We start from the raw sequence: 20,407 nt of genomic DNA, 5'->3' as shown, positions 1-20,407 counted from the left end.
TGTGTGTACACTGTGAATTTATGTATTAATTTTTAAAAAAAATCAAAGGTAAAGATATAACACTCCTCCCCCCGCCCCTGGGTCATGTGTTTTGAGGCAGCTCACCACTGGCCATCAACAGACGCTTGCAGTTTCTCCAAAGTCAGTGGCTGATTGTGTTGCTTGTGAGCTACAGCATTGTGGAACGTATTGCAGGGGGTCAACTTTGGTGGGACCAGAAGATACTGTCTTTTCCTTAAATTTGCCCATAAGCTTTTAATTAAAAAAAGCTTCTAACGTTCAGAAGAATTTATTAGAAACAAAAATAGACCTTAATTTGTTCTTTGCACCAAATATATTGTATCACTTGATCAGGTTTGTTTAGAACAGAATGATATTTACTAAAATAATCATTTGAAACAGTAAATTGCAGCCCAGTGTTTTTTTTATACTCTCAATAACAAGAGGACTCTTATTTTTCTTAATTTTTTTTGACTTTTTTATGCTATTCAAATGGAAGAAGTTAGGAGCCACAAATGAGATATTACAGAGCCATATGTGGCTCTGGAATTGCGGGTTGCAGGCCACTGATATTTTTCAGAGATATGATTATCTCCTTAAACTTCAGGTATATTTTTCCTTTGAGTGCTTGAAATAGCAACTCAATTTATTTTGTCAATTCCAATTTCAGAAATAATTACGTCCAACTTTGATGTTTTTGCATGGGCTCTTTTTGTATTAAAAGGCAGAAGTGCTTGCTACTGGTTTAGAGAATTTCTTTGTTTGACCACATCTTTGAACAGAAAAGCCTTTAGTCTAAATCATCACCATGCTGTGACATTTAATGTCTGGTAATAGTTTCTTGAATCTACTGGATCTCTTACTGCAGCATCTATGTTCACATAGAAACGAAAATCATTGTCATCTGTTTTTTTTAAATGTAAAGAATCCATTGAAGTTCTCCCCAAGAGCTCAGTAGATAATGTGTGCAATCATGTCTGTCCATTTACTGCTGCTGCAACTTGGAGCTACTCCTGCCAGGACATCTGCTGTCATGGTATGTCACGCTTGTCTGTTTGTCATTCTCACACATCCACTGTAGCTTGTCAGCAATCATCCTGCGATATTAGTCATCCAACCACACTGAGACCTTTTTTGCTGTCCTCCACTTTGCCCTCTTGATATCTATGGCTTTTCAACTCTGGTCAAAAGACCAAAATACTAACATTTTCTTTTCTGGATGTCACATTTCACAGTTCTTTTTGCTCTTGCAGTTTCAAGTACCCCTTCTTTTGTCAATTTAGAAAGTTAAAATTTAATGTCCAAGAAATGAATCAATACAGAAGCTGTGTGGTAAATTGAATGAAGAAAACGCTGGGTGGGGGGGCGGGGGAGATCTGTCAACAGCAAGGGTTAACCTCGCTGCTTGATTGCAAAGGGATGGACAAAATTTATACATGGAAATCTTTCTCATATGAATGTAATTGTGTAACTTTTTTGGTTTTTTGTGATTTGCTGATCAAAAAAAATAAACACCATATTAAACTTTTTCCCGATACCATAAATAGTAACTGACAGTAATAAACAGAAGAACATACAAATGCTGCAACATTCATAATTTGCATTTCAGGGAATTGCCGTTGAGAATCAAAAGTCTGTGAACTCTTCACTTAATGTTTGTCAAGTACAACTTGATGTTATTAGACCAGTGGGAGAGGGAAGTTTGGAAACCTAATGTATTCCTGGCTACAAAATATTCAGGAAAGGGAAGGGAAGGAAAAAAGGTGGGGGCAAATTCAAACAAGGTATTCAAAAGGGAATTGGACTTTTTATCTGGAAAGGAAGAATGTACAGGGATATGGATAGGAGGAGGGGGGTAATGCAATTAGATAAATCGCTCATTAGGAGAGCTGGTGCAGACCAGTGAGCTAAATAGCCTCCTTCTGGAATGTGTCTCTTTAAGCACCACCCTTCAGGAAAGGCGTGATGGCCTTAAAGACAGTACAGAATATTACAGAACAGTACAGAGTACTGTCTAATACTAGACAGTGCTGCCTAGAATGGTGCCAGAGGTGCAAGGTTTTAGTTATGTGGGACGTCCAGAGAACTGGAGTTGAAGCAGAACAGTTTAAGAGGAAATTTAATTGAGGTGTTCAAAATCATGATGTTCCTGTTATCGAGATGAATAACTTCATATGTCCACAATTTACTCCATCTGCCATCTTGTGGCCCATTCACTTAACATGTTTATATTACTCTACGTCCTCCTTGGAACTTACATTCCCACCTTTCTAACATCAGCAAACCTAGTTACATTATGCTTTGTTCTCTTTGACTGTTCATTGACACGTACTGTAAGTAGCTGATGGCATTCCATCAGCCCGCCAAATTGAAAATGCCCTGTTTATCCAATCTTTCTGCTTTCTGTACGGTAACTAATCTTTCATCTATCCTAATGTTACCCTCAACTACATATCTTTTGGAAATCTGAGTACGCTATATCAAATGGCTCCCCTTCATCTACTCTACAAGTTACATCCTCAAAAAAGGGATGGCACAGTGGTTAGCACTGCTGCTTCACAGTACCAGGAACCTGCATTCGATTCCTGGCTTGGGTCATTGTGCAGTGTCTGCACTTTCTCCTTGTGTCTACCTGGGTTTCCACCAAGTGCTCCAGTCAAGACATGCCAGTTAGGCGCATTGGTTATCCTAAATTCTCCCTCCGTGTACCACAACAGGTGCTGAAGTCTGGTGACTAGGGGTTTTTCACAGTAACTTCATTGCAGTGTTAATATAAGCCTACTTGTGACACTAATGAATAAACTAATTTAAAAAATCTCTAATAAATTTTTAAACACTATTTTCCTTTTGCAAATCATATTGATTTTCTCTACTTAGAATTATTCACCTATGATTTTCTAAGTCAAAAACTTCCTTAATAATAGATTATAGAATTTTCCGAATGATTAATATTGAGCTAACTGGGCTTATAGTTCCCTGTTTTCTTACTCCACGTATTTTAAATATCAGTTTGCTAACTTCCAACCCTCTGTGACCATTCAAGAATCTAGGGAATTTTGGAAAACAATATCCAGTGCATCCACTATCTCTGCGGCTATCACTTGGATATATTTTGGATTTCCAAAAGGCATTTGATAAAATATGACATCAAAGGTTACGATTCCAGGTAACAGTATGTAGTATGAGGGTAACATGGGTAAATATTTGGTTGCCTAACAGGAAGCAAAGAGTGAGGATAAATGGGACTTTTCCGCGATGGCAAATGCCACAGTCCTCAACTATTTACAATCTGTATCTATGATTGGGATGAAGGGGGAAAATGTACAGTGACTGAATTTGGTGGTGGCAGCAAGATGGGTAGGAAAATAAGTTGCCTTGGTATGAGGAGTTACAGTCTGCAAAGGAATTGGGACAGCTTTAGTGAGTGGTAAAAAATTTGGCAGATGGAGTGTAATTCGGGCAAATGAGAACTTGTTCACTTCGTCAGGAAAAATAGAAATTAAGTATACTATTTAAATAGAGAAAGATTGTAAAACGTGTTGGTATAGCGGAATCTAGGTGTTGGTACATTAATCACATGTTATGAAGGTATGACAAGTAATTAGGAAGGCAAATAGAATGTTGCTGTTTATTCCAAGTGGAATGGAATGTAAAAATAGGGAATTTTTACCAAAGCTGCACAAGGCTTTGATGACCCCACATTTGGAGTTCAGTGTGTAGTTTTGGGCTCCTTATTTTAAAGAAGATAAAATTGCTTTAGAAGCAGTTCAGAAAAGGTTCAGTGGACTGATTTCTGAGATGAAGGGGTTGTCTTAGGTTCAACAGGTTAGGCCTACACCTATTGGAGTTTAGAAGAATGAGAAATGATCTTTCTTATTAAAACATATAAGATTCTAAGGGGACTTTATAGGGTGGATGCATGGTAGGTGTTTCCTCTGGTGGAGAAGACTAAAACAAGCGAACATGATTTAAAAATTGGAGGCCTTCCATTAAAGACAGATGAGAAGTATTTTCTCCCCGAGGAGAAGTATTTTCTCCCCAAGGAGAGTGTTACAGGGAATTCCCTTCCCCACAAAATACTGAAGGCTGGATCTTTCAATTTACTCAAGGCAGAGTTTGGCAGGTTTTTAATAATCAAGGGAGCCATGGGTTTTGCAGGGGAAAGAGCTGATAGTATGGGGGTAACACAGTAGCATGGTGGAGCTGAGACCACAGTCAGAGCAGCCATGATCTTATTGAATGGTGGAGCAGATTTGAAGGACCAAATCTCCTGCTCCTGTGTTCTAGATGTGGAGATGCTGGCGTTGGACTGGGGTAAACACAGTAAGAAGTCTCACAACACCAGGTTTAAGTCCAACCGATTTATTTGATAGTAAACTCACAAGCTTTCCAGGTTTCCCTCTTCATCAGGTAAATGAAGAGTTCTGGCCTCAGACAGAGCATATAAAGCACAGACAGTTTACAGATTACTGATTAGAATGCGAATCTTTACACCTAACCTGCTATTCAAGACTTAAAGTGGCTAACAATGAGAGTAGAAGGAGCACTGAGCACAGGTTAAAGAGATGTGTATTGTCTCCAGACAGTACAGTAAGTGAGGTTTTGCAAACCCAGGCAAATCATGGGGGTTACAGATAGTGCGACTTGAACTCAAGATCCCTGTTGAGACCATCCTCATGTGTGCGGAACTTGCAACGTATTAGGTAGACAATGTTAGCCGAGTTGCGAGAGTATGTACCGTGTACCTGGTAGATGGTATTCTCACGTGTGATGATGTCATCCATGTTGATGATCCAGCATGTCTTGCAGAGGTTGCTGTGGCAGGGTTGTGTGGTATTGTGATCACTGTTCTCCTGAAGGCTGGGTAGTTTGCTGCGAACAATGGTCTGTTTGAGGTTGCATGGCTGTCTGAAGGCAAGAAGTGGGGGTGTGGGGATGGCCCTGGCGAGATGTTCGTCTTCATCAATGATATGTTGAAGACTCCGGAGAAGATGTCGTAGCTTCTCCGCTTCAGGGAAGTACTGGACGACGAACGGTACTCTGTCCACCGTGCCCTGTGTTTGTCTTCTGAGGAGGTCGGTGTGGTTCTTCGCTGTGGCGCATCGGAACTGTCGATCGATGAGTCGAGCGCCATATCCTGTTATCCTGTTCTCTAAACTGTCTGTGCTTTATATGCTCTGTCTGAGGCCAGAACTCTTCATTCACCTGATGAAGAGGGAACCTTGAAAGCTTGTGAGTTTACTATCAAATAAATTGGTTGGACTTAAACCTGGTGTTGTGAGACTTCTTCCTATGTTCTAGTACATAGGATGCTGGTGATCTGATGACTTTTTAGTCCCTTAAATTTCTCCAATTCCTTTTCTCTTTTGATATGTTATTTCAAGTTCTTCACTCTTATTCGTCTCCTGGTTACCCTTTGTTTTTGGTATATAAATTGTGTCTTGTACTGTTAAAAGAGCACAATATTTGTTCCTTATCTCTGCCATTTCCTCAATAATTTGTCTGCCCCTCCCTTTAATGGTGCAATATTTGCTTTAGCTATTTTCCTTTTCATACTTGCAATAGCTCTTGGCAATCACTTATATCCCTGGCTAGGTTATTTTCAATCCATTTTTTTCTCCTTTTTGTCAGCTTTTCCTTTCCTGGTTTCTAAAATGTTCCTAATCCTCAGGATGACTGCTATTCTTCAAAATTTTGGTTGGTGGCAGTAAATACAGTGATGACTTCTAGAAATGAATTTGATAATTACTTCTTAAAAATTCTTTTACAGGGCATGGGCCAGCATTTTTAGTGGTGACATCTAATTGCTCTTTAACAGTGGTGGTGAGCCACTCTCTTGAAGTTTTGCAATCCTTGTGCTTGAAGGAATAAGTTTTTCAGGTTCCAGTGATAGGGCAAAGGAATAGTATTAATTAAATAATTGCACCAAAGAACTATCACAGACATAAAGAGCGGTCTCACTCTATGACCTTTACTGATGCAATGTTTTACTAATGTAGGTCTATGAATTGCCAATCCAGTAGCATAACCCCTACATGGTTATGTCCCATTCCTTACTGATACAGTGAGTTAATTAATCGGCCAAAATATCATTAAGTATACGTAAAGCTTTCAGAGTTCTGATTACCTATGATTATTGAAACTTTTCTTTTATAAGTAAGTGAAAATAAAGGAAATATTAAGTTCAAACTTTTTTCCCGTCTTAACAGTTTCTGAGGACGTGTGCTGACCTCTTTCGTCTGGTTCCCTTCCTGGTTTTCATAATAGTACCCTTCATGGAATTTCTCCTTCCTATTGTTCTTAAACTTTTTCCTAATATGCTTCCTTCAACTTTTGAGACAAAGTCAAAGAAGGTGAGTACATATAGTTATTCTGCTTTTACATGTACTGTGATTAAATTATTTTTGGATTTTGGAGATTCTTGTTTCATAATATATCATTAGAATGCCTAACCACAAGTACGTGAACTGGAAAATACCATAGATATAAACCTTTACCTGAAGCATAAAAACACTACTAAAACGTTATAAAGGCATAATGAAATTTGTTTCATTTATCCAAATACATCATCTTACATGTTTCCACTCTCAAAATTCTATACTAGAATTATTCCATGAATAGCTGGGCCTGCTCAAAATATTTCCGGACAGTTGGCATTTCCGAACTGTAGGTTTCCTCATTGGAGAAATTTTATTTTGTGTATTGAGGTTTGATCTTTTTCTACCACTTATACAGTTTGCAATTCCTAAAAGTTAAAATGTAGAGATAAGGTGATGGTCTGTTGCACTTTCACCCTTTTATTTCAGAAATATTTTATTGTTCTTCAAATAGATGAACAGGAATCACAATGCCACATATTTGCAAGCCCAAATTTGACCTTGAATGTAATTTGAGAAAATTTCAGTTACCAGCTAAATTAGTAAAATGTGTTTTTCTCATGTTACATTTTTTCCTTGAGAAAGCAAAAATAGTTTCTAGTCCATTTTTCTCTTTGCCCTGAATGTACTGACTCTTTACTTTAATACGGTCCCACATAAACCAGTTTTGCAAAATGTAACACAATTGTCTATTCATTATGTCTGAGCCTTGACCTACTAGTGTTGTGTTATTTGAGTAGTTGGACATTTCAGCTAATTCTGATCCTATTCTACCGAGGCCACTTCATAGTGATCAAGTTCAGCAAGTCTGACCAACCGTTTCCTCTTTGCCTGGCTCTTCCACCCACCACCAAACTTCAGCACTGTAGCACAGTGAGATAAGTTAGTTCAGTATAAACCAGTGCAATCTTATCTGCTGTGTTAAGCCCAGCTATTCACTTGACTAGGTCACTGAACTATTGGGGAGTTGGTTTTGCCTAATACATTGGACTTAAAATATTCAGTCTTACGTTCTGTTGCCCCCTCTATCACATTTTTTTCTGCTGTACATGTTAGGAGTTCTTGTGATACTTGAAGCTACAATTTCTAATGCAAATGTAACACCCTAGATAGTCAATATGTTTTCCCAAAGGTAGGGGAGTCTAAAACTAGAGGGCATAGGTTTAAGGTGAGAGGGGAGAGATATAAATGTGTCCAGAGGGGCAATTTTTTCACGCAAAGAATGGTGAGTGTCTGGAACAAGCTACCAGAGGTAATAGTAGAGGTGGATACAGTTTTGTCTTTTAAAATGCATTTAGACAGTTCAATGGATAAGATGGGTATTAAGGGATGTGCAAATGTGAGTGACTGGGACTAGCTTTGGGGTTTTTAAAAAAAAATGTGACGTAGACAAGTTGGCCGAAGGGCCTGTTTCCAAGCTGTAAACCTGCATGACTATTACCCTATATGACCCTTGGTAAACGAAGTACCTCCCCCTTCTTGAAAGAACAACTTCTGAATTTGCCTACATTGGAGAAAACTGTCAGAAAAATTATTCAAATTTATGAATAGAAATATTTCAATCAATTGTTGAAACCTGAAAAATAATCTGTAAATTTGTTTTGAAAATAAATGTCATGAAAGTTTCTTTGTTGAAACATCTAGATGTGTTTAAAATCTAAAAGCCTTTCTTTTTAGGAAGAAAGGCTGAAAAAGGAGTTGAGAGTAAAGCTTGAAATGGCAAAATTTCTTCAAGACACAATTGAAGAGATTGCATTGAGAAACAAAGCCGCTAAGGGAGATGTCACAAAGGACTTTTCTACTTTCTTTCAGAAGGTAATGTTAAATTTCAACTGCATACCACGATAATTGCCACTGTTGAATGCAAAAGTGAAAATGACAGTTATTTAATATTTTCTTTTTTAAAATTGACTGTTGGTGTCTCTCTTACTTGTCTTAAAAGCACATGCTTTGAATCGCTCTGATATGGCAGAACTGCAGCTGATCTCGGTCTTCCTGGATCAACATTACTCGTAATTTTTTATCCACTGTTGTTGTTAGAAAGTACAAGCAGGCAGCATGATAGCACAGTGGTTAGCACTGCTGCTTCACAGCTGCAGGGACCTGGGTTCGATTCCCAGCTTGGGTCACTGTATGTGTGGAGTTTGCACGTTCTCCTCGTGTCTGCGTGGGTTTCCTCCAGGTGCTCCGGTTTCCTCCCACAGTCCAAAGATGTGCAGGTTAGGTTGATTGGCCATGCTAAATTGCCCTTAGTGTCCTGAGATGCATAGGTTAGAGGGATTAGTAGGTAAATATGTAGGAATATGGGAATAGGGCCTGGGTAGGATTGTGGTCGGTGCAGACTTGATGGGCCAAATGGCCTCTTTCTGCACTATAGGGTTTCTATGATTTCTGTGAACATTTTTAAATTGGAAATCTGGTAACCCGGTGATAGTGGAGTTGGACACTTTAGGAACTTTCTAGTGGTTATTGGATAGGCAGATGGAGCACACCAGAATGATAGGGAGTGGGATAGCTTGATCTTGGTTTCGGAAAAACCTTGGTACAACATCGTATTGCCCTATGTTTTATGTAACCCTCAAGCAGTTCCGGTAACACGCTATTTTTGTGCATGAGCAGCAGAATTTTGTTAGAGTCACAGAATCTTTACATTGCAAAAAGTGGCCATTCGGCCCACTGAGTCCAAGATGGCTTGCTGAAAGAACACTCTATCTAACCTTACTTCCTTGTCTTATTCCTGTAATCTGTACACTTATGGCCTAGTATATCCCTTACTCTACAAATATCATAAAGCCATTCCTGCTGCATTCAGTTGTGAATAGTGGTGGTAAATTAAGTAGCAAACAAGTGGAAGGCTTTGTGAATACCTTCATCCTCAATGATGGCAGAGCCAGGACGCGCATGTCAGACAAGGCTGAAGTGTTTGCAACTGTACTCAACCACAAGTGGCAAGTGGGTGATGCATCTCCTACCTCGTCTTGAAATTACAAAAGACAGTCTTCAGCCAGTTGGATTTGTTCCATGTAATGTCAAGAACATGTAAATGCACTGGATACTACAAAGGCTTATTAAAACCAAGAAAATTACAGCACAAGAACAGGCCCTTCGGCTCTCCATGCCTGCACCGACCACGCTGCCCGACTTAACTAAAAATCCCTACCCTTCCGCGGACCATATCCCTATATTCTCATCCTATTCGTCAAAACGTCCCTTAAAAGTCACAACCGTATTCGCTTCCAGTACTTCCCCCGGCAACAAGTTCCAGACGCCCACTATGTGTAAAAAAAAAAAATCAGCCTCGTACATCTCCTTTAAACCTTGCCCTTCGCGTCTTAAACCTATGCTCCCTAGCGATTGACTCTTCCACCCTGGGAATAAGCTTCTGACTATCCACTCTGTCCATGCCTCTCATAATTTTGTAGAGTTCCATCAGGTCGCCCCTCAACCTCCGTTGCTCCAGTGTGAGCAAACCAAGTTTCTCCAACTTCTCCTCATAGCCAATGCCCTCCATACCAGGCGACGTACTAGTAAATCTTTTCTGTACCCTCTCCAAAGCCTCCACATCCTTCTGGTAGTGTGGCAACCAGAATTGAACACTATATTCCAAGTGCGGCCTAACTAAGGCTCTATAAAGCTGCAACATGACTTGCCAATTTTTAAACTCAATACCCTGGCCGATGAAGGCAAGTATGCCGTATGCCATATGCCTTCTTGACTACCTAGACTCCACCTATAACAACATCATGGTTATAATATTGAAGACTAGTGTTCCAGAACTATCCCAGCCACTCGAAAGCTGCAAAACTACCAGTTACATAACAACGTGAAAAATTGCACGTGTTTAATCACAAAAAGTCAGACGAGTCCATTGTGGCTAAATACAATGCCTACTTTCAATCATCAGCAAAATGTTAGAAGTGTTAAGACAGTGCTGTCTGATGACACTTGCGCTAATAAACTGCTGACCAACACTCAGTTTGAATTTCACCATGACCACTCAACTCCAGATATGGATGAAGAAGCTGAATTCCAGAGTTGAGGTGAGAGTGGCTATATAAAGGCAGCATTGAACTAAGTGTGGCATCAAAATAGCTATTAAAATTGAAGTCAATGGGAATTGATTTGGAGGTGTTAGGTGGAGGGATGCTCTCCACTAGCTGTAATCCAGCAGGAATATGGTAGGAATTGTTGGAGGGCAATCATCTCAATCCCTGACATCACTGAAGAAGTTCCTTTAGAGCAGTGACCCAGACCCAACTATCTTCAGCTGCTTCTTCAATTACCACCACCACCACCGCCCCCCCCCCCCCCCCCCCACACACACACACACACACACACACACACACACACACACACACACACACATCCTAAGATCAAAAATGAAGATGTTTACAAACGATTGCACAGTGTTCAGGACCATTCACAGCTCCTCAGATGCTGAAGCAGCCTTTGCCCATACGCAGCAAGACCTTGATTTGATTTATTATTATCACATGTATTAACATACAGTGAAAAGTATTGTTTCTTGCATGCTATACAGACAAAGCATACTATTCATAGAGAAGGAAACAAGAGAGTGCAGAATATAGTGTTACAGTCATAGCCAGGGTGTAGTGAAAGATCAACTTAATGCAAGGTAAGTCCATTCAAAAGTCTGATGGCAGCAGGAAGAAGCTTGAGTCAGTTGGTACGTGATCTCAGATTTTTGTACCTTTTTCCCGACGGAAGAATATAGAACATTACAGCGCAGTATAGGCCCTTCGGCCCTCTGTTGCGCCGACCAGTGAAACAAATCTAAAGACTCTCTAACCTAAACTATTCCAATGTTATCCATATGCCTATCCACTGACCGTTTGAACGCCCTTTAAAGTTGGCGAGTCCACAACTGCTGCAGGCAGGGCATTCCATGCCCTTACTACCCTCTGAGTAAAGAACCTACCTCTGACATCCGTCCTATAATTATCATCCCAAGAAGGTGGAAGATAGAATGCCCAGGGTGCTTGGGGTCCTTGATTATGCTGGCTGCTTTGCCAAGGCAGTGGGAAGTGTAGACAGAGTCAATGGATGGGAGGCTGGTTTGCATGATACGTTCACGACCTTTCGTAGCTCCTTGCGGTCTTGGGCAGAGCGGGAGCCATACAAGCTGTGATACAACCTGAAAGAATGCTTTCTGTGGTGCATCTATAAAAGTTGGTGAGAGTCGTGTAGGTGATGTGCCAAATTTCCTTAGTCTTCTGAGAAAGTAGAGGTTGGTGGGCTTTCTTGGCTATAGTGGCAGATGGAATACAATGTTGGCAAGTGTGAGGTTATCCACTTTGGTAGGAATAATGGTAGGAAGGACTACTACTTACAGGGCGAAAAGCTGCAGCATGCTATGGTGCAGAGGGACCTCGGGGTCCTTGTGCATGAGTCGCAAAAACCCAGCCTTTCCCATCCACGTACTTATCCAAGTGCTTTTTAAATGTTGTTATTGAACGCACCTCGACCGCTTTCTCTGGCAGCTCATTCCATGTACCCTCTGCAAGAAGAAGTTGCCCCTCAGGTTCCTTTTAAATCTTTCCTCTCTCACCTTAAACCTCTGCCCTCTAGTTTTTAATTCCCTGGAAAAAAAGACTGTGCATTCATCCTATCCATGCCCCTCATGATTTTATACAGCTCAGTAAGGTCATCCCTCATTCTCCTACATTCCAAGGGACAAAGCCCTGGGCTGACCAATTGCTCCCTATAACTCAGGCCCAATAGTTCTGGCAACATTCTCGTAAATCTTCTTTGCACTCTTTCCAATTTAGCTACAACAGGGTGAGCAGAACTGTACACAATACTTCAAGTGCGGCCTCACCAAAGACTTGTACAAATGTAACACAATATTCCAACTCCCACACTCAATGATCTGACTAATGAAGGCCAATGTGCTAAATGTCGCCTTCACCACTCTATCTGTGATGCTGTTTTCAAGGAACTATGTACTTAGGTCCCTCTGTTCCTCAAGTCCTATCCTGGTTTGATTTTTCCAAAATGCAACGCCTCACAGTTATCTGTATTGAAATCCATTTTCCAGTCCTTGGCCGACTTCCCTAAATGGTCAAGATCCCCCTGTGATTTTTGAAAACCTTCTTCGCTTTCGACGATATCTCCTAATTTAGTATCATCAGCAAACTTACTTAACTGTGTCTTGTACACTCGCATCTAAATCATATATATATAAATAACGAGTAACAAGGATCCTGACACCACCAGTCACAGGTGTCCAATCCAAGAAACAACCTTTGATCGTTGGCCTCTGCTTCCTACCATCAAGCCAATTTTGAATCCAGTTTGCTAGGTCTCCCTGGACCCCCTTCGACCTAACCTTCCACAGTAGCCTGCCATGCAGGACCTTGAGGGTATAGGCTTTTTTTAAAATCAGGAGCAGCACTGCAGGATGGATCTCCTGCTCTTTACAAACTTTCAAATCAGTTAGTCAGTGCACTACATTGACAGGGTTATGAATGATAAGGTTGACCCCTTCTCGATTGGCATTTGTGCAAGTGTGTTTTTCCACCAGGATCAGGAATGAGATTTCATCTCTTACTTGTAGGCAGACAGACAGATGCATCCTAACCTGAAATCAACAAACTTTTGCATTGGCTTTCATACAATGGATTTATATGGTCATCAGGGAGCACCTATTATGTTAAGCAGAATAGTTAATTGATTGCTTATTGGAACTGTAAAAGCAGGAAATAGGGCATGCTTTATAACATTACCTGAGAGAAAAATGTAGGTGTTAAAAATCATAAAAAAGCAAAATGCTGGCATTGCACAGTATCTTTAGAGATTGATTAGCCCAGAGTTTGCAGTAATAATGCCTCAACTGTCAGTACTTGTCATTATTCCTCTGAATTTTTGGCAACTTCTGGACTCCTCATGTGTCATTGAAAGTAGACATCTACAAGTTGCTGTCAGTTATTCTATTCTTTCCCAGAGGCTGCATTGTAGAAATCTCCGCTCCCCCCGCAGACTGCAGTCAAGTGGAAATTGATGAGAGCTTCCATTCCTGCTGTAAAATATTTTGAATTAATTGGGTTTTTAAATACTCTATTATATTCATAATTGCTGCCTCACAGCCCCTAAAGAATATTTTGTATTTGTTGAATCTTAAATTTCTCATGATAAAACTCAATGTTAAGAAAAAAATTTGGAATAGTTTTAGTCCCACATATATGTTCAAATCATTTAATTTATAAACTTTACATGTAGCAAAATAGAAGTGAGGAGATGCAGTGGTTTAAACTTATGGTTTGCCATTCATGAGAATACTTCAATGTAATTGGTTCTTCTGCTTGATTACATTGTTGCTGCTGCTGGATGCCTGGAGTTTCTCTTGATTAGGAATCAGAGAAACAATGACTTGGAAAAACAGTGCTTGTGCTGCAGAGATTTGATTTATTATTGTCACATGTATTAGTATACAGTGGAAAGTATTGTTTCTTGCCTGTTGTACAGACAAAGCATACCGTTTGTAGCGAAGGAAATGTGAGAGTGCGGAATGTAGTGTTACGGTCATAGCTGGACGTAGAGAAAGATCAACTTAATATAAGGTAGGTCCATTCAAAAGTCCGGCAGCAGAGAAGAAGCTGTTCTTGAGTCGGTTGGTACGTGACCTCAGACTTTTGTATCTTTTTCCTGATGGAAGAAGGTGGAAGAGAGAATGTCCAGGGTGCATGGGTTCTTTAATTATGCTGGCTGCTTTGCTGAGGCAGTGGGAAGCATAGACAGAGTCGCTAGATCTTTGTGGGCAACTTTTTGTTTGTAAATCTAACCCAAAAACAATTTGAGGTAATGAGGAATTATATTTTTGGCTGGTAACAAACATCCTACAATTTGTGTTACATCTATAATGTGGGGGAGGAGGCATCAATGATCCCATGGAAGTTGAGCTTAATTACATTCTTAAATTCAATTTTTTAAATAACATATGCTTGAAAACATACTTTTTTGTTGTTTCTTTTCAGATTCGAGATTCTGGAGAGAGACCAAGTAATGAAGAGATCATGCGTTTTTCTAAACTGTTTGAGGATGAGCTAACACTGGACAACTTAACTCGACCTCAGCTGGTAGCTCTTTGTAAATTGTTGGAGCTGCAGTCAATGGGAACCAATAACTTTCTGCGATTTCAACTGATTATGAAGTTGCGCAGCATTCGTGCAGATGATCAGGTAACATTCTTGTATTGTGGAAAAGGTATCAGTTGTAGCAAAGATGACCTATTGATACATTGCACTTCAAAAATTAAAATTCCATTTCCCTCAGTGCCACAGCTGGTTAAGTCAGCAAATTGTTAATTCCCTAGTTTGAGCTTATTTAGCTATCTCAATTCCTGATGTGCGTAGAATTTCACATTTTACGCTTGAATTATTCACATGCCAATGCTGCTTGCAATTTAGTGTTGAAGTCTGAGTTCAGTTTGGATTTGCATGCAGGCACAATGTTCCCTTTGCAAGGACTATGCAAGCCAGAAAGGAATGTTATGCACAAATCGATTGCCTTCATTAATCGAGGGATTGAGTTTAGGAATCGGGAGGTAATGCTGCAACTTTATAAGACCCTTGTCAGGCCTCACTTGGAGTACTGTGCGCAGTTCTGGTCGCCTCACTATAGGAAGGACGTAGAAGCTATTGAAAGGGTACAGAGGAGATTTACAAGGATGTTGCCTGGACTGGGAGGCATACCTTATGAAGTTAGGTTGAGGGAGCTGGGACTCTTTTCCCTGGAGAGATGAAGGTTGAGAGGCGACCTGATAGAAGTTTATAAAATGTTGAGAGGAATAGATAGGGTGGATTCTCAGAGGCTATTTCCCCGGGTTGAAATGGTCGCTACGAGAGGACACAGATTTAAGGTGCGGGGAGGCAAGTACAGAGGTGATGTTAGGGGTAAGTTTTTCACTCAGAGGGTGGTGAGTGAATGGAATCGGCTGCCGTCAGTGGTGGTGGAGGCGAACTCGCTGGGGTCTTTTAAAAGACTTCTGGATGAGTATATGGGATTGGGGGTTATAGATAGGTCTATGGATTGGCAGGTGTTGATGTGATCGCCGCAACTCGTGGGCCGAAGGGCCTGTTTGTGCTGTAGTGTTCTATGTTCTAAATCCAGATTATTTTACTCGGCAAAGTTATTTTATAGGAGCATAGAACAGTTGCTACACAGGCCATTTGGCGCATACATCCACTGGGGGCGATTTTACCTTTTTTTTTCCCCGAAGTGCTGGGTAGACATGAAACTGGGAGAATTTCAGATCCATCTTTTGGGTATGTTTTTAGGCCCAAACACACCCAAAAGATGGATCCAAAACCCATACGCACTCCGCCTGCAAAAATATCAACTAGTCTGTTACTTGCTGCGAAAGCCTATGGATGGGGCTTAACGCACCTGAGATCCTGCAGAGGGAGGTAGTGTGCGTGTGCAGGCCTCTGATGCTACACATGTGCATTAGCAGTAGCAGGGGTCTGACAGAAGAGAGAGAGCTGTCAGGCCCCTGCTACTGTAGGCTGTCTGAAGCAGCCACCGCCCACCCTGGCGATCTTGGGGGCTGATAGCCCCTCCCACTTCATCAATTGCAGACCTGCCACCCTCCGACCACTGACTGCGGGCGTGCTGCCCAATGCCTAGTGGGCATTCTCTAAGTGCCAGGGTGGCATTGCCCAGGACCAGGGTGACACCTGCAGTCTGGCACTGTCCAAGGGGCACCACCACCCCCCACCCCCCACTTGTCCTTGGCCTCTGTGGAGGGCCTCAATGGCCTCTGATTCCACCGGTGAGGCCAAGTCGACTGCTCCCCGTTCACGAGGAACATGTCTATTCCTCACTGGCGCGAATCTTTCCCAGCAAGGTCATAAAGGGGGTTGAGCCTGGATGATTGAGTGCTGGGCTTGCTAAGCAGTATTATAATATATTTCCATATATTAACCTACCTCCCATCCATTTCCGGCAGGAGGCTGACTGTGCCAGAAATGCGGTGCTCGTAAAATGATGCCAGTCGCAAAAACTGGCACCAATCGTGCAAAGTGCTTTACACCCAACTTTACCACCAGGTCAACCATAGAACATAGAACATTACAGCACAGTACAGGTCCTTCAGCCCTCAGTGTTGTGCTGAGCTATGTCCAATCCCAAGATCGAGCTATCCCCTCCCTGTCATTCTGGTGTGCTCCATGTGCCTATCCAATAACCACTTGAAAGTTCCTAAAGTGTCCGACTCCACTATCACAGCAGGCAGTGTATTCCACACGCCAACCACTCTCTGAGTAAAGAATCTACCTTGATTTGCTTCGTTGATCCACACTCCCACGTGAAGTTGATTGTTGTCCTGAAAATTGTCCCTAGAAGCTTCCCCACAATCAGTTAAAACTGACTGACCAGTAGCCTAGGGTGCTTATTGTGCACCCTAGGCTTTTTTGAATAAGCCTAGATGCATTTAAGGTTGATTGAGGTATTAAAGCAGCCCAGGATGCAGAATTATTTGAAGTCTGAAATCAAACAGCATGATGAATGAAGCAAACATAATTTTTAATTCATTTTTAAATGTTGTTAGCTGCCAGCAGAGTTTTATCGGCTTTGTATCAAACTGACATAAAGATAGCTATTCCTTCTTTTGTTGACTGTGTTGACTTTTAAAGAGAACCGGTATTCTTAACTTGACATATAATTCATATTTTCAAATGTGGGGTTACATTTATTCCTCAGTTTTCTGTCTCGTTTTCTTTTTCACTCCTAAAACAATGGGATCTTGTTTGCAGCACTGTCCATCAACCAGGACGTATCTTGAACACATTATTGTGAAATAAAAACAGCAAGTGCTGGAAATACTCAGTAACTTAGGCAGCATCTGCGGAGAGAAACGGAGTTGCCAATTACTGTCCCTCAGCTTTGGTCCCATTGCCTCCTCAGTCCATTCTGTCCTCTCATTGATTCAGCTTTAAGTTGTAGTTCAGTTGAATTTGGTTTGCTTGCTTCTGGACAGTTTGGCTTAACTGTAAAATATTGTTTAATTTTGCCTAAAGTTGATTGCAGAGGAAGGAGTTGCCTCACTGACTGTAAATGAGCTACAGGCAGCCTGCCGGACTCGCGGAATGAGAGCACTAGGGGTGACTGAAGCACGCTTACAAGAACAACTTAAGCAAGTGAGTGAGTAATGGAAATGACATTGTTTTTTAAAGTTATAACGTGATCATTTGTGACCCAAGATTGAGTTGTGAAAAAGAAACATAACTCTCATATGGCAAATTCTTACAGATCATGTATAGGGCATTGGTGAGGCCGCAGCTGGAGTACTGTGTGCAGTTTTGGGCGCCGCACCTGCGCAAAGATATTTTGGCCTTGGAGGGAGTGCAGAGGAGGTTTACTAGGCTGATACCGGAGTTGAGGGGGTTGAGCTATGAGGAGAGGCTGAATAAACTAGGCTTGTACTCGTTAGAGTTTAGAAGAATGAGGGGAGATCTCATTGAGACTTATAAGATGATGAATGGGATGGATAGGATAGAGGTGGAGAGACTCTTCCCGCTCAAAAAAGACAGTAGGACTAGGGGGCACAGCCTCAAGATAAAGGGGGGGGTGGTTTAGAACGGAGTTGAGGAGGAACTTCTTCACTCAAAGGGTGGTGAATCTCTGGAATTCTCTGCCCGTTGAAGTGGTGGAGGCTGCCTCGCTAAATATTTTTAAGACGCGGGTTGATGGGTTTTTGATAAGAGAGGGGATTAAGGGTTATGGAGAGAGGGCGGGAATGTGGAACTGAGCCACGACAGATCAGCCATGATCTTATTGAATGGCGGGGCAGGCTCGAAGGGCTAGATGGCCTACTCCTGCTCCTATTTCTTATCTTCTTATGTTCTTATGAATTTCAGCCTCCTGAAAGTCCCATACTTGTGCGAAGCCCATAATCAAGCTAAAGTCTGGAATGTTATTTCTTCATGCCTACATGCCATTCAACCCATAGTCTTTAACATCCACAGCTCTGGCTCAGTTATCTGCAGTATAATTTTTAAAAAAGGAAGTTACCAATAGTACCAGGGTGCCATGAGTGAATGAGAAAGTTAACAGCCAAGAAAAATTGAAGAGGAATTGTGAGGAGCGTAAGAATAATAATTAAAAAGCTAAGGGAAAACTAAGAGGTTGAATAGGTGAACAAAATGTGAACAAAGGTGAATATGGGAAAGATTTTTTTTAAATTCAAACAGAAAAGTATTTTATAAATATACCCAGAAAGAAATAGTTGTTAAAAGTAAGATCCCCGAGAGGAGATAAGCACCCTTTCATGCAGTGCCTATTCAAAAATTAACTTGCAGTTTTACAAAACCTTTCGATAAAACCTTTTGATGAGATCAAAGATACAGTGCTTCTGCATGATTAATGGGATAAAGATTTGTATGCTTTGACATAGTGATCAGTTTCAGTTTCAATTTTCAGACTTCGCTTTTTATTGAGTGCTGTGTAAAATTTAATTTCACTTGAGTACCAGTTAGTCACATAACTTGCGGATAATGATTTATAAACTGATTTTTCATTTACGGAATGTGGACGCTACTAGCTAGGGCAACATTTATTGCCTACCCCTAGTTGCCTTTCAGAAGGTAGTGCTTAGCTGCCTTCTTGAATGTCTGCAATCCCTGAGATGTAGGTTCACCCAGAGTACTGTTTGGGAGGGAGATCCATGATTTTGATCCAGTGGCAGTGAAGGAACAGCAGTGTATTTCCAAGTCAGGTTGGGGAACATCCAGGTGGTGGTGTTGCCAGGTATCTTCTGCCCGTGTCCTTCTAGACGATAGTGGCTGTGGGTTTGGAAGATGCCACCTAAGAGACATTGTTGAATTCCCTAAGTGCATCTTGTAGATGGTACACGTGGCTGCCACTGTTCATCGGTGGTGGAGAAAGTGAATGTTTGTGAATGGGGTAGCAGTCAAATGAGCTGCTTTGTCTGGATGAATTCAAGCTTCTTGAATTGTTAGAGCTGCACATCCAGGCAAATAGACAGTATTCCATTACATTCCTGAATTGTGCCTTGTAGGTGGTGGACAGGCTTTGGAGGGTCAGAGGTGAAGTATTCGCTGCGGGATGCCTAGCCTTTGATCTGCTCTGACAGCTGCAGTATTTATATAGCTAGTACATTTCGGTTTCTAGTCAGTGGTAACCCACAGGATATTAATAGTGGGAGATTCAGCCATGCCTTGAATGTGAAGGGGCAATGGTAGGATCCTCTCTTGTTGGAGATGGTCATTGCCTGGCATGAATGACGTAAATGTTACTTGCCACTTGTCAGCCCAAGCCTAGATATTGTCCAGATCTTGCTGCCTTTGAGCGTGAACTGCTTCAGTATCTGAGGAGTTGCAAATAGTGCTGAACATTGTGTAAACGTCCATGCTTCTCGCCTTATGGCCCCACTTCTAATCTTATGATGGAAGGAACATAGAACATTACAGCGCAGAACAGGCCTTTCGGCCCATGATGTTGCGCCGACCAGTTAAAAAGCAATGACCCTCTAACCTAAACCAAACCCTTTCCATCCATAAACCTATCCACGGATCTCTTAAACGCCCCCAAACTAGGTGCATTTACAACTGCAGCAGGCAGGGCATTCCAATCCCTCACCACCCTCTGGGTAAAGAACCTACCCCTGACATCCGTCCTATAACTCCCACCCCTTAATTTAAAGCTATGCCCCCTCGTGCTAGCTTTCTCCATTCGAGGAAAAAGGCTATCACTGTCCACCCTATCTAAACCTCTAATCATCTTATATGTTTCAATAAGGTCCCCTCTTAGCTGCCTTCTTTCTAATGAAAACAACCTCAAATCCCTCAGTCTCTCCACATAGGACCTCCCCTCCATACCAGGTATACCATACCTCCATACCAGGTCATTGATGAAGCAGCTGAAGATAGAATGGCCTAGCACATTTCCTTGAGGAACTCCTGCAGTGTTGTCTTGGAGCTGAGATGATTGACCTTCAACCACCACAACCATCTTCCTTTGTGACAGGTATGACTCAAATAAGTGAAAGGTTT

At 41.4% G+C, this 20,407-nt stretch overlaps 1 protein-coding gene across 4 annotated transcripts in view; it reads left to right on the top strand.

Annotated features, from left to right (window-relative positions):
- Positions 1–20,407, top strand: part of letm1 (leucine zipper-EF-hand containing transmembrane protein 1) — an 82,757-nt gene that overhangs the window by 26,607 nt on the left and 35,743 nt on the right. For all 4 annotated transcript variants that reach the window (XM_080202413.1, XM_080202232.1, XM_080202325.1 and 1 more), the window contains exons 4-7: positions 6,210–6,353; positions 8,055–8,192; positions 14,372–14,575; positions 17,414–17,533. In XM_080202413.1, coding sequence (XP_080058539.1) covers positions 6,210–6,353; positions 8,055–8,192; positions 14,372–14,575; positions 17,414–17,533 — 606 coding nt within the window. The remainder of the gene's footprint in view (positions 1–6,209; positions 6,354–8,054; positions 8,193–14,371; positions 14,576–17,413; positions 17,534–20,407) is intronic.

This window comes from Carcharhinus amblyrhynchos, chromosome 1 (assembly GCF_965287045.1).
Source record: "Carcharhinus amblyrhynchos chromosome 1, sCarAmb.v2.hapA, whole genome shotgun sequence".
NCBI lineage: Eukaryota > Metazoa > Chordata > Chondrichthyes > Carcharhiniformes > Carcharhinidae > Carcharhinus > Carcharhinus amblyrhynchos.
The sequence above is the reverse complement of the archived record's forward strand: the minus strand, read 5'-3'. Positions and strand labels throughout refer to the sequence as shown.